We start from the raw sequence: 14,332 nt of genomic DNA, 5'->3' as shown, positions 1-14,332 counted from the left end.
TCAGCCTCCCGAGTAGCTGGGACTATAGGCACCCACCGCCACGCCCAGCTAATTTTTATATTTTTAGTAGAGGCGGGGTTTCGTCATATTGGCCAGGCTGGTCTCGAACTCCTGACCTTGTGATCTGCCCATCTCGGCCTCCATAGTGCTGGGATTACAGACGTGAGCCACTGCACATGGCCCTAGTTGGTTTAATTCTCTCTGTTCTTTCTATTGAAATCCAAAGGTGTGGTTTGAGGGGCAATATGTTACAGGTCACCTCTTAGGATCCACATCCCCTACTCACCTTTTGGTTGCAGGTATCAGGATTTAATAGATATATGAGATTGAAGTAATCATTCAAACACTGGCTTCTTCTGGATTCATAAAGTTCCCTGAAGGAGGAGAAAAAAAGACAAAGATTGGTTATTTCCAAAAAATACAGGAAAAAAAAATGCTATCTGCAAGACCACTGAGTGAATGTGTTTTTGTATCCCCATCATCAGAATATCAGCTATGCAGATGTGAATGTTTCTTAAGGTTGAGGTTTTTGGTTTATCAGTGATTTTTTTCCCCTTATTTTAAAATTATTTATAGAAATAATATACATACCAAAGTATAAAGACAAAAAATTGCCCCAGATAGTAGTGGCTGTTCATGTTTTTTATGTTTTAGAGTATTTCTTTCCAGTCCTTTTTTAAAGCTGGTGAGGAGGGGAGGTTTTTTTCTTTTTCTTTTTCTTTTTTGAGACATAGTCTGGCTCTGTCGCCGAAGCTGGAGTGCAGTGGCCGGATCTCAGCTCACTACAAGCTCCGCCCCTCGGGTTTATGCCATTCTCCTGCCTCGGCCTCCGGAGTAGCTGGGACTACAGGTGCCCGCCACCTCGCCCAGCTAGTTATTCTTGTATTTTTTAGTAGAGACAGGGTTTCACCATGTTAGCCAGGATGGTCTCGATCTCCTGACCTCGTGATCCGCCCGTCTGGGCCTCCCGAAGTGCTGGGATTACAGGCTTGAGCCACTGCGCCTGGCCTTTTTTCTTTTTTAGACATAGTCTCGCACTGTTTCCCCGGCTGGAGTACAGTGGCACAATCTCAGCTCAGTGCGAACTGCGCCTCCCAGGTTCAAGCGATTCTCCTGCCTCAGCCTCCTGAGTAGCTAGGATTACAGGTGCCCACTACCATGCCCAGCTAATTTTTTGTATTTTCAGTAGAGACGGGGTTTCACTATGTTGGCCAGGCTGGTCTCGAACTCCTGACCTTGTTATCCGCCTGCCTTGGCCTCCCAAAGTGCTGGGATTACAGGCTTGAGCCACCATGCCCGGCCAGTGTTGTTATTTTATATATGTTGTAAAATACTAAATATATGGTTTTCCTCTTGCTCTTGTTCACTTAACATTGATATACACATAAAGGTGAAAATAAGACTAATGATACTCTACCTTCCTCAGTTATTCCTGTAGGTGTGTATCAGCTTCCAAAATCATAAAAGGTAATATTCCAGAGACTGCAGTGTATGATTGAGGCCAACTGCAGAGTCTAAGAAAGCACCGCCTTATTTAGTGTTCTGAGTTTTCCTGTTACTTTATAAAGCCTTCTATATGCTGTCTGACCATGGATTTAGTGGTCTTTTCATTTACCTATCTGTCTCTTAGAAGGCCAAGGTGGGACTTTTACTAGCTAGGGAGCATGATTGCACCCTCTCCTTTAAAACAAACAAACAAACAAATATATATATATATATATATATATCTCAAGCAAATTGCCTCTTTTTTTTTTTTTGAGACAGAGTCTCGCTCTGTCGCCCAGGCTGGAGTGCAGTGGTTGGATCTCAGCTCACTGCAAGCTCCGCCTCCCGGGTTTACGCCATTCTCCTGCCTCAGCCTCCCGAGTAGCTGGGACTACAGGCGCCCGCCACCTCGCCCGGCTAGTTTTTTGTATTTTTTAGTAGAGACGGGGTTTCACCGTGTTAGCCAGGATGGTCTCGATCTCCTGACCTCGTGATCCGCCCGTCTCGGCCTCCCAAAGTGCTGGGATTACAGGCTTGAGCCACCGCACCCAGCCCAAATTGCCTCTTAATCATAGACGTTGTGAACCTTAGAACCTACTGAATGTACTATTCAAAATGGAAACTGATATGGCCTGGCACTTTGGCTCACGCCAGATCGCATCACTGTACTCCAGCCTGGGCGAGAGAGCAAGACTCTGTGTCAAAAAAAAAAAAAAAAAAAATTAGCTGTGCATGGTGGTGCATACCTGTAATCCCTGCTACTTGGGAGGCTGAGGCAGGAGAATTGCTCGAACATGGGAGGTGGAAGTTGCAGTGAGCCAAGATGGCACCACTGCACTCCAGCCTGGGTGATAGACTGTCTGAAAAAAAAGGAAACTGATAGAGCCTGGAGTTGAAGAGTGAGCACAGGCTTTGGGAAAAGTCAAATCTGGGTTTCAGTCCTGGGCTCTGCCATCATTAATAGATTAATGACATATATAGATTAAATGACAACTTCAGAAAATTACTAACAATCTGCCTTTTATATGGTCAACAGTTATTTATGGAGAGCCTAGTAAGTGTTAGTAGTTGCTGCTTTTCTAGATATAATAATGAACAAAATGAACCAAGGGTCTGTTCTTACAGAGTTTATATCCTGGTAGGGTGGAGAGAGATGGTCGTAAAACAGGTGGTAATGACGGTGGTAAAAACTGAGGGAAATAGAGGAGTTAGCAACAGGAAGGACCACGTGCCTGGGGTTAATTGTGTGGGAGGAATTGTTGAGTTCAGGGTCTCAGGATAGATTTTAAAAGAAAAAAATGAGGGAAATAAGGATACTGCTTTAGACATGGAGGTCAAAGAAGCCCTCCCCTTAGGAAGTGACATTCAAGCAGAAACCTGAATGAAGTGAGGGAGCTAGAAAGACAAGTAGACATCTGGGGCAAGAACATTCCAGGCAGAGGGAATGGTAAGGACAAAGTCCTGAAGGTAGTGTGTTTGGCTCGTTGAAGGAGCTGCAGGGAGACCATGGTGGCTGGAAGTAAGTCAGCAAGAGAGGGCAGGGTAGGTCAGAAGGTGAGGTCAGAGAACCAGTAGTAATAGATCATGGAGGGCCTTGGGGTCCATGTTAGCATTTTGTATTTTATTCTGAGATGGAAAGTCAGAGATATTTGAGCTGCTCTGACTTCCAGTTAAAAGAATTGACCAGGCGCGGTGGCTCACGTCTGTAATCCCAGCATTTTTGGAGGCCGAGGCAAGTGGATCACGAGGTCAACCATCCTGGCCAACAGGGTGAAACCCCGTCTGGGCCGGGCGCAGTGGCTCAAGCCTGTAATCCCAGCACTTTGGGAGGCCGAGGCAGGTGGATCACGAGGTCAGGAGATCGAGACCATCCTGGCTAACATGGTGAAACCCCGTCTCTAAAAATACAAAAAACTAGCCGGGCGTGGTGGCGGGCGCCTGTAGTCCCAGCTACTCGGAGGCTGAGGCAGGAGAATGGCGTGAACCTGGGAGGCGGAGCTTGCAGTGAGCCTAGATCGCGCCACTGCACGCCAGCCTGGGTGACACAGCGCGAGACTCCGTCTCAAAAAAAAAAAAAAAGAAACCCCGTCTGTACTAAAAATACAAAAATTAGCCGGGCGTGGTGGCACACGCTTGTGGTCCCAGCTACTCAGGAGGCTGAGGCAGGAGAATGGCTTGAACCCGGGAGGCGGAGGTTGCAGTGAGCTGAGATTGCGCCATTGTACTCCAGGCTGGCAACAGAGCGAGACTCCATCTCAAAAAAAAAAAAAAAAGAATTAACGTTGCTGAATAGAGAATAGATTGGGTGATAAAGGGTAAGCTCTGTGGAACTGACCATTTAGAAGGCTGATAGTAATCCCAGCTAGAGATGATGAGATGACGGGTGAAGTTTGTTACCTATTTCCAAGAAGGCTTGGGAGACTCAATTAAGAAAACATCACCAAAGGCCCTCATACAGCCCATTTCACAGTTTTAGCTCCCAGTACTTGTTAAATCACTTCCTTTCCTTGTAGTTTGCCTTCAGCTGTATTAGGACCTTAAGGGAGAAGTTATTATGTAAAGATCAGCATCCACAAGGGAAGGGATTGTGAGCAGTACTTCAGTCCCTTGATCCCCACAGAAGTCTTTTTTTTTTTTTTTTGAGACAGAGTTTCACTCTTGTGTCCTGGGCTGGAGTACAATGGCGCAGCCTCTGCTCACTGCAACCTCTGCCTTCCGGGTTCAAGCAGTTCTCCTGCCTCAGCCTCCTGAGTAGCTGGGATTACAGGCATGCACCACCACACCCAGCTAATTTTGTATTTTTAGTAGAGACAGGGTTTCACCACGTTGGCCAGGCTGGTCTCAAACTCCTGACCTCAGGTAATCTGCCCACTTTGGCCTCCCAAAGTGCTGGGATTATAGGTGTGAGCCACCGCGCCTGGCCAAGACTTTTTTTTTCTTGCACTGAAGTTGGCTCACTGTGTACATTCCGTTTCCCACTCACCAGAGACCTTAAAAAGACTGAAGCTGTGCCAGAACTCTTGGACAGCTCTGTTCTCATTAAGGCATTCAATCTTCCGTTCTTTCTGCAGTTGCTATCTTAGACACAATTTGAGCAGCCTCTTTTATAAAGTATCTTTTCAGCTACCTGGTCTTGGAAGTTGGAGCCCTCTGATACTCATCATGACAAGGTAGTTTAATATACCTGAGAGAGCCCTCTAAAGAAAATAAAGAGGTTTCTGTCATCTTTTTTTAACTTTTGAGCTTTTCCCCCACTCCTTTTTTGCTGGGATCTAAAGCCATAATTTGCCACCTTGATTTCTGAAATATGGGAAAAGAAGTTCATGTACTTATTTAGGAAAATCGTATTTCTGTTACATAAGGAGCTTGCATTGTTGACAGGGCTTCTTTCGCTGCAGAAGGCCCCATCAGTGTCTGCTTTCTGCTTGCTTGGGCTGTATATGTCTTCGTTGGCAAACATCACTAATGAAACTTATGCCGTCTTGACGTGTCAGGATCGCCTGCACAAAGAGAGCTGCTGGCAGCCTGTCATCTCCTTGCTTTAGTCTGGGAGCAATGCATTTCTTTTGATGGGTGGGGGGCTAGTTCAGGAGGTCTAACTGCGTGACAGGCAAATAGGAAGGGTGAATCTCCAGAAATTTGCAAACAGAATTTGTTTTAACAGTGGTTAATTGTGCCTCCTAGGATGCTTTCCTCCTCCTTCCATTTAAAAGTGAGTTTGGCCGGGCGCGGTGGCTCATGACTGTAATCACAGCACTTTGGGAGGCTGAGGTGGGCGGACCACCTGAGGTCAGGAGTTTGAGACCAGCCTCACCAACATGGTGAAACCCCATCTCTACTAAAAATACAAAAAGTGGCTGGGCATGGTGGCATGTGCCTGTAATCCCAGCTACTGGAGAGGCTGAGGGACGAGAATCGCTTGAACCCAGGAGTCAAGGATTGCAGTGAGCTGAAATTGCGCCACTGCACTCCAGCCTAGGGGACAGCAAGACTCTGTCTCAAAAAATAAATAAATAAATAAATAAATAAATAAATAAATAAATAAATAAAAGTAAGTTCACGGCCGGGTGCGGTGGCTCACGCCTGTAATCCCAGCACTTTGGGAGGCCGAGGTGGGTGGATCAACTGAAGTCAGGAGTTCAAGACCAGCCTGGCCAACATGGTGAAACCCCATCTCTACTACAAATACAAAGAAATTATCTGGGTGTGGTGGCGGGCGCTTTTAATCCCAGCTACTCGGGAGGCTGAGGCAGGAGAATTGCTTGAACCCAGGAGGCAGAGGTTGCAGTGAGCCAAGATCGTGCCATTGCACTCCAGCCTGGGCAACAAGAGTAAAACTCCATCTCAAAAAATTAAATAAAATAAAAGTGGGTTCATATTCCTGGCTCACAAGTCAGACATTGGGTACCTTTGCAATCATATACTGTGCTGTTTCTGAAAATGTCTGGCTGGTCTCCAACCAGGGCTATAAATGGGCTGGCTGAGCCAGGCCCTATGAGGGCCCACTCTCTTCAGGAATACTGAGACATTACAAATGCACCTGTACTTTCCAGTTGTATGAACAGGTACTTTCCAGTTTTATTTCTCCCACCCATACATCTGTGGTAACTGAAAAATCATTTTAACCATACTGCTATTTGACAGCAAGTTATCACAGATAAAGATGTAAGTATATTTTCAACCAACACACTGCTAATTAAATTGCTTTATCTGTCTAAACTTGGGCCTCTTGCTACTCATATCCAGTGTTCCTAGTGTCTTCTTCAAATGAGTTGCCTTGTGTTTCATGACCTTGTTTTTGTTCATTACAGTGTGAGCCACTGCCCCATGTTGTGTTGATGCCGGTCTGCCATGCTAGCCTGTCTACCAGGGCCAGGTGACCTGTCCTTTCAGCTTCTTTCTCACACGCAGATGAACACTGGACTTCAGAAATGTAAGTAATCTGGATCCTAGGGAAGCATGTGTGATTCTTTGTTTTTGTCTCTATGTTTGGGCTGTCCCTGAAGCACATCTGGAGTACATTGACCTTGAATTTTGACATTTTTCTTTCTTTCTTTTTTTTTTTAAAGACTATGTCTTGCTCTTGTCACCCAGGCTGGAGTGCAATGACGCGATCTTGATCGGCTCTCTGCCACCTCTCCCTCCCAGGTTCAAGCAATTCTCCTGCCTCAGCCTCCCGAGTAGCTGGGATTACAGGTGCCCACCACCATGCCTGGCTAATTTTTGTATTTTTAGTAGAGACAGGGTTTCACCATATTGGCCAGGCTGGTCTCAAACTCCAGATCTCAGGTGATCCCCCTAACTTGGCCTCCCAAAGTGCTGAGCCACTGTGTCCAGCCAGTAGGGTCTGCTCTAAATTCTGTAATTCCCCGATATATATCAATTTTAATTGTTGCTGATAGCTTTCTGTTGAACAACAAAACCATAAAGAGCTTCAGAGGAAATATATATATATATCACCCTTAAAAAAGGTGTTTCAGTTTGAACCTTCATGGAGAATTTCATGAAAACTCACAGTCCAGATTACTTACTATATCTCTGAAATAAACTGTTTATGCTATTCTCTTGTTTCAAACTCTCTGAGTACAGTCTACCATGGAGACAGACAGTTCCCTTTGGCTTTGCTGCCTGCCTTCTGAGCCAGTATGACTTTAGTTCACAGGAAGTAAAGGAGCTTTTGCCCTCAGAAGAGATGGAGAGCTAGCTTTCTCAGTCTCTCTGGGCATTTTCCTGATAATACACTTTCCAGAAGATTGAGCCTTTAAAATCTGTTATGGGGCCGGGCGCGGTGGCTTAAGCCTGTAATCCCAGCACTTTGGGAGGCCGAGACGGGCGGATCACGAGGTCAGGAGATCAAGACCATCCTGGCTAACACGGTGAAACCCCGTCTCTACTAAAAAATACAAAAAACTAGCCGGGCGAGGTGGCAGGCGCCTGTAGTCCCAGCTACTCGGGAGGCTGAGGCAGGAGAATGGTGTAAACTCGGGCGGCGGAGCTTGCAGTGAGCTGAGATCCGGCCACTGCACTCCAGCTTGGGCGACAGAGTGAGACTCCGTCTCAAAAAAAAAAAAAAAAAAAAAAAAAAATCTGTTATGATTCTTGTCTTAACTTTCTGGAATTGGGGTTTTATACTTCATATTTTCCCAGACTCCTTCCTACCTTCTCTCCCTGTAATACATGATCTGCAAGGAAAAGATTCTATTCTTGGCACATTACCATGTATAGTATCTTCAGGTGTAAAAACAGCCCTAAATTTGGAGTAGACCTTCCATTTAGAGCACAAAGGAGAAATCAGTGAGGCAGCTAGGCTTCCCTTTGATAGAAAAGGTGGCTCAGCACCTTAACTGAATCCCTTATGACAGGGGCTAACAGACTTTCTCTGTAAAGCCTAGATAGCCAATAATTTTAGCTTTGTGGGCCATGTGGTCTGTTGCATCTACTCAACTCTGGCGTTGTAGGGCAAAGGCAGCCACAGACAATAAACAAATGAGGGTGTCTGTGTTCCAATGAAACTTTTTACAAAAAAAACAGCAAATGGAGCAGGCACACAGGCTGTCGTTTGCCAGCCCCTGCCCTGTGAAATCATCATCAGAAGTTAAAAATGGTCCAGCCTTTGGACTTCATTTCTTTGAGGGAGCATAAGACTCAGAGCCTGGCTAGTTCTGAAATTTGGCCAGTGAATCCAGCTCTATGTAATAGCTGAAGGTGGTAGTCCTCCTTCTACAGTTGCCTGACACAGTAAAGCAAGCTCTGCTATAGCTTTCTCAACCCAGCCTTTATCTTTTTTTTTTTTCTTTTTTTTTTTTTTTTTGAGACGGAGTCTCACTCTGTCACCCATTCTGGAGTGCAGTAGCGCAATCTCGGCTCACTGCAAGCTCCGCCTCGCGGGTTCATGCCATTCTCCTGCCTCAGCCTCCCGAATAGCTGGGACTACAGGTGCCTGCCACCACACCCAGCTAATTTTTTTTGTATTTTTAGTAGAGACGGGGTTTCACCATGTTAACCAGGATGGTCTCGATCTCCTGACCTCGTGATCTGCCCGCCTCGGCCTCCCAAAGTGCTGCGATTACAGGTGTGAGCCACCGCGCCTGGCCCCCTTTATCTTAATAAGTGATGATTGGGTGATAAAGGTGTTATTTTATACTCCCTAGCCATCCAAGTCAGCATCCTAACTGCATTGTGCCTGTTTCTGGGCTTCTGGGGACATAACTGGAGAGGGAACGTAATTAGAGACATGCAATAAGGTGACAAAGAGAAGCTTGCTTTTCTCTAGGTTCCTTAACGCACTCTGACAGCTTTACCCAAAACTACGATATCAAGGGAAAAGCCATTTGGAGGACAGGCAAATTGGCAGCTTTGTCTTGGTGTTCACTTTATTTTATTACTTATTCTTTTGTGTTTTTTTTGAGATAGAGTTTTGCTTTGTTGCCTAGGCTGGAGTGCAATGGCATGATCTCAGCTCAACGCAACCTCCACCTACTGGGTTCAAGCGATTCTCTGCCTCAGCCTCCTGAGTAGCTGGGATTACAGGCATGAACTACCATGCCCAGCTAATTTTGTATTTTTAGTAGACACAGGGTTTCTTCATGTTGATCAGGCTGGTCTCGAACTCGCGACTTTAGGTGATCCACCTGCCTTGGCCTCCGAAAGTGCTGGGATTACAGGCATGAGTCACCACACCCAGCCCACTTTATTTTATTTTATTTATTTACTTGAGGTGGAGTTTTGCTCTTGTCGCCCAGGCTGGAGTGCAGTGGTGCCATCTTGGCTTACTGCAACCTCCGCCTCCCGAGTTCAAGTGATTCTCCTGCCTCAGCTTCCTAAGTAGTAGCTGGGATTATAGGCATGTGTTACCATGCCTGGCTAATTTTTGTATTTTTGGTAGAGATGGGGTTTCACCATGCTGGCCAGGCTGGTCTTGAACTCCCATCCTGTGTTACAGGCATTACTGCACCTCGGTGACTCATGGCTGTAACCCTGGCACTTTGGGAGGCCAAGGTGGGCAGATACCCTGAGGTCGGGACTTTGAGAGCAGCCTGGCCAACATGGTGAAACCTCGTCTGTACTAAAAATACAAAAATTAGCCAGGCGTGGTGGTAGGCGCCAGTAATCCCAGCTACTTGGGAGGCTGAGGTGGGAGAATCGCTAGAACTCAGGAGGCAGAGGCAGGAGAATCTCTAGAACCCAGGAGGCAGAGGTTGTAGTGAGCTGAGATCTTGCCATTGCACTCCAGCCTAGGCGACACAGCGAGACTCCATTTCAAAAAAACTAAAAAAAGGCTGGAAGTGGTGGCTTATGCCTGTAATCCCAGCACTTTGGGAGGCCGAGGCAGGCGGATCACAAGGTCAGGAGATCGAGACCATCCTGGCTAACATGGTGAAACCCTGTCTCTACTAAAAATACAAAAAATTAGCTGGGCGTGGTGGCAGGCATCTGTAGTCCCAGCTACTCGGGGGGCTGAGGCAGGAGAATGGCGTGAACACGGGAGGCGGAGCTTGCAGTGAGCCGAGATCACGCCACTGCACTCCAGCCTGGGTGACACAGCGAGACTTGGTCTCAAAAAAAAACAAAAACAAAAACAAAAAATTAGCCAGGCATGGCGGCGGGAGCCTGTAGTGCTAACTATTCAGGAGGCTGAGGCAGAAGAATTGCCTGAACCGGGAGGCAGAGGTTGCAGTGAGCCAAGATCGTGCTACTGCACTCCAGCCTGGGCAACAGAGGGAGATTCCCATCTCAAAAAACAAACAAACAAAAAATGTTTTATGATTCTGCTCTCGGCCTTTCTCTCCTGTCCATCCTCAGGATGGTCTTATAAGTTGCTAGGAACACAAAGTGTGATGTCTGGTGGAGTGGGATGGGTACAGGTGTTTATAGTTTAATGTGCTTTATAACATAAATACAGTCAGCATGAGGCAGGATTGGTGGTCCGGGGTCAGGAGAAGAGAAATGTGGCTTCTTGCCCCAGCACTGTAAGTCATCTGGCTAAATGGCTTTTACCCAGGCTTCAGCTGCCATACGTTCAGAATCACAGGGTTGATCCCTTATAGCTTTTTCTGTTCTCCTCTTCCTTTTCTATGTGTGTAGGAGACAGTAATGTTCTTCCTAACCCAGATTTGTGATTTGCCAGAGGGCTGGCTGGATGAATTAAAGAATATCTTGGCTTGGGGTTAGGTTAGTTGGTGTCAGAAGGATGGCCTCCTATAGCTTTTCTAGATCATATATTCCATGATGTCACTTCCTTGGAGAGTCCTTAACCATTTTGAAACTTTGTACTCGGAAGTTTTGTTTTTCTTTTTCTTTTTTTTTTTTTTTTGAGACGGAGTCTCGCTCTGTCGCCCAGGCTGGAGTGCAGTGGCCAGATCTCAGCTCACTGCAAGCTCCGCCTCCCAGGTTCACTCCATTCTCCTGCCTCAGCCTCCCGAGTAGCTGGTACTACAGGCGCCCGCCACCTCGCCCGGCTAGATTTTTGTATTTTTTAGTAGAGACGGGGTTTCACCGGGTTAGCCAGGATGGTCTCGATCTCCTGACCTCGTGATCCACCCGTCTCGGCCTCCCAAAGTGCTGGGATTACAGGCTTGAGCCACCGCACCCGGCCTGTTTTTCTCTGATCCATCTTCCCCCAGTGCCTCAGAAAATGAGTGATTTTGAAATTTTTTCTTTTTTCCCTTTTTTTTTTGAGATGGAGTCTCGCTCTTTCGCCCAGGCTAGAGTGCAGTGGCACAATCTTGGCTCATTGCAAGCTGCTTCTCCTGGGTTCACTCCATTCTCCTGCCTCGGCCTCCCGAGTAGGTGAGACTACAGGCACCCACCACCACGCCCGGCTAATTTTGTTTTTGTGATTTTAGTAGAGACAGGGTTTCACCATGTTAGCCAGGATGGCCTCGATCTCCTGACCTCGTGATCTGCCCACCTCGGCCTCCCAAAGTGTTGGGATTGGCCGGGCGCAGTGCTCAAGCCTGTAATCCCAGCACTTTGGGAGCCCGAGACGGGCGGATCACGAGGTCAGGAGATCGAGACCATCCTGGCTAACACGGTGAAACCCCATCTCTACTAAAAAAAATACAAAAAACTAGCCAGGTGAGGTGGCGGGCCCCTGTAGTCCCAGCTACTCAGGAGACTGAGGCAAGAGAATGGCGTAAATCCGGGAGGCGGAGCGTGCAGTGAGCTGAGATCTGGCCACTGCACTCCAGCCTGGGCGACAGAGCGAGACTCCGTGTCAAACAAAAACAAAAAAACAAAAACAAAGTGTTGGGATTACAGGCATGAACCACAGCGCCCGGCTGGAGTTTCACTCTTGTTGCGCAGGCTGGAGTGCAATGGTGCGATCTCGACTCACCGCAACCTCTGCCTCCGGGGTTCAGGTGATTCTCCTGCCTCAGCCTTCTGGAGTAGCTGGGATTACAGGCATGCGCCACCACGCCTGGCTACTTTTGTATTTTTAGTAGAGAAGGGGTTTCTCCATGTTGGTCAGGCTGGTCTTGAACTCCCAGTCTCAGGTAATCCGCCCGCCTCGGCCTCCCAAAGTGCTGGGATTACAGGCGTGAGCCACCGTGCCTGGGCATTTTTTTTTTTTTTTTTTTTTTTGAGATGGAGTCTCCCTCTCTTGCCCAGACTGGAGTGCAGTGGCACAATCTTGGCTCACTGCAACCTCCACCTCCTGGATTCAAGCAGTTCTTCTGCCTCAGTCTCTCGAGTAGCTCGGACTACAGGCATGCGCCACCGGAAAGTTTTTCTTTCTTAATCCTCGGCCTCTGCTCTATATTTCTCCTTCTCAGGATCACAATATAATAATGGCTCTCTAAATATTTACTGTTTGAATGGCTGAAATGATAAAAGGTCCTTGGTCTTTAAGCCATCTTTAGATAACAAACTTTGACCTCCGTCCATGGCAGAGCACTGGGGCTCTGGGGACAAATGCCAAAATTTCCTTCTTTTACTGCTTCTTTATATGCATATCTGCCTCCTAGTGGAGGGACCTTTAAATGGCAGATTGACCCAATGACTGGATAAACTCATAGAAATAATAGCTAACATTTGTCAAGCTGCTACCATGTGCCAGGCACTATATTGAATGTTTTCACATATGTTCTCACTCATTCCTCAAAAATTCTGTATGGAAGACTCTCTTGTCTTTGTCACAAGGATAAGGCATAGAGGGTTTGTCACTTGCCAGTGCCACATGACTGTCCTGTGACTGGCCCATACTCAGCTCAGACTACAAAATCTGTGTTTCAAATACATTGCCTGTGCCTCTCTGCCTACAGATAGAGGTTCCTGCTACCTATGTTACCTATGCCCTCTGACCTTCAAAATAGCAGGATGAACAGAGAGGTCTCCATTGGGAGGACTGGATTTCAGGCAGAAAATTTCCTCCAGTCCATCCTGGAATAGACAGCAGTGCTTTCTGTTACATTTAACTCTCAGGCTGAAGGCCAGGGTGTCCTGCAGTTGGGGCTTCCTTAGTCAGTTTCCTTTGTGTTGCCTGTGGTCATACTCAGCCACATCTGCTATCCTTGAATAATAACTATTGACCATCATAGTTCCTGTTCACATAGCATTTTCATTGAAATGAAAATGCTCATTTAGTGAAAATGTTCACTGACTCTCTTGATCTTAGTAATTCTGTGAAGTAGGAGAGCAATGGCCGGGCGCGGTGGCTCACGCCTGTAATCCCAGCACTTTGGGAGGCCGAGACGGGCGGATCACGAGGTCAGGAGATCGAGACCATCCTGGCTAACATGGTGAAACCCCGTCTCTACTAAAAAATGCAAAAAACTAGCCGGGCGAGGTGGCGGGCGCCTATAGTCCCAGCTACTCGGGAGGCTGAGGCAGGAGAATGGCGTGAACCCGGGAGGCGGAGCTTGCAGTGAGCTGAGATCCGGCCACTGCACTCCAGCCTGGGTGACAGAACGAGACTCCGTCTCAAAAAAAAAAAAAAAGAAGTAGGAGAGCAGAATTCATCCCTGTTGATAATTGAGGAATGACAGGCTCTCAGTATGGGCAGATGATGAAGCTAATACTTGAATACAGGTTTCTCTAACCCTTTACAAACTACAGATTTCCTATTCCCTACATTGTCTATGTCTCTATTAATGACACTATTGGTACAAGCTATTTAAGTAAGTTGCTTACAAAGCTGTGGTATCTGTGTTGACTGTGTAGTTATGGAAATACATTACAGAAGAAAATAAGTAGTCAGGGTGCCTGTGTGGGGGCTGTGATAAGTGTTGAGAAAACTTTTTTTTTTTTGAGATGGAGTCTTGCTCTGTCGCCCAAGCTGGAGTGCAGTGGCTTGATCTCAGCTCCCTGCTGCAAGCTCCGCCTCCCGGATTCAGGCCATTCTCCTGCCTCAGCCTCCCAAGTAGCTGGAACTATAGACACCCACCACCACACCTGGCTAATTTTTTTGTTTGTTTTTGTATTTTTTGTAGAGACAGGGTTTTACTGTGTTAGCCAGGATGGTCTCGATCTCCTGACCTCATGATCTGCCCGCCTCAGCCTCCCAAAGTGCTGGGATTACAGGCGTGAGCCACCGCGCCCAGCCACTTTTTTTTTTTTTTTTTTTAAGATGGAGTCTTACTCTTTCGCCCAAGTTGGAGTGCAGTGGTGCCATCTTGGCTCACTGCAACTCCCGCCTCCTGGGTTTAAGCAATTCTCTGCCTCAGCCTCCTGAGTAGCTGGGATTACAGGCGCCTGCCACCATGCCTGGCTAATTTTTTTGTTTTTTTGTTTTTTTGTTTTTTTTTGAGACGGAGTCTGGCTCTGTCACCCAGGCTGGAGTGCAGTGGCGCGATCTCGGCTCACTGCAAGCTCCGCCTCCCGGGTTTACGCCATTCTCCTGCCTCAG

General features: G+C 47.1%; 1 protein-coding gene across 12 annotated transcripts in view; it reads left to right on the top strand.

The window, feature by feature from the left end:
• LOC105476408 (family with sequence similarity 222 member B) overlaps nt 1-14,332 on the top strand; it is a 108,568-nt gene that overhangs the window by 87,171 nt on the left and 7,065 nt on the right. For all 12 annotated transcript variants that reach the window (XM_011732378.2, XM_011732402.2, XM_011732393.2 and 9 more), the window contains one exon: nt 6,297-6,418. In XM_011732378.2, coding sequence (XP_011730680.1) covers nt 6,337-6,418 — 82 coding nt within the window. In that variant the 5' untranslated portion in view covers nt 6,297-6,336. The remainder of the gene's footprint in view (nt 1-6,296; nt 6,419-14,332) is intronic.

This window comes from Macaca nemestrina, chromosome 17, assembly GCF_043159975.1.
Source record: "Macaca nemestrina isolate mMacNem1 chromosome 17, mMacNem.hap1, whole genome shotgun sequence".
In the NCBI taxonomy this organism is placed as follows: Eukaryota; Metazoa; Chordata; class Mammalia; order Primates; family Cercopithecidae; genus Macaca; species Macaca nemestrina.
This window is presented reverse-complemented; position numbering and strand designations above follow the sequence as displayed.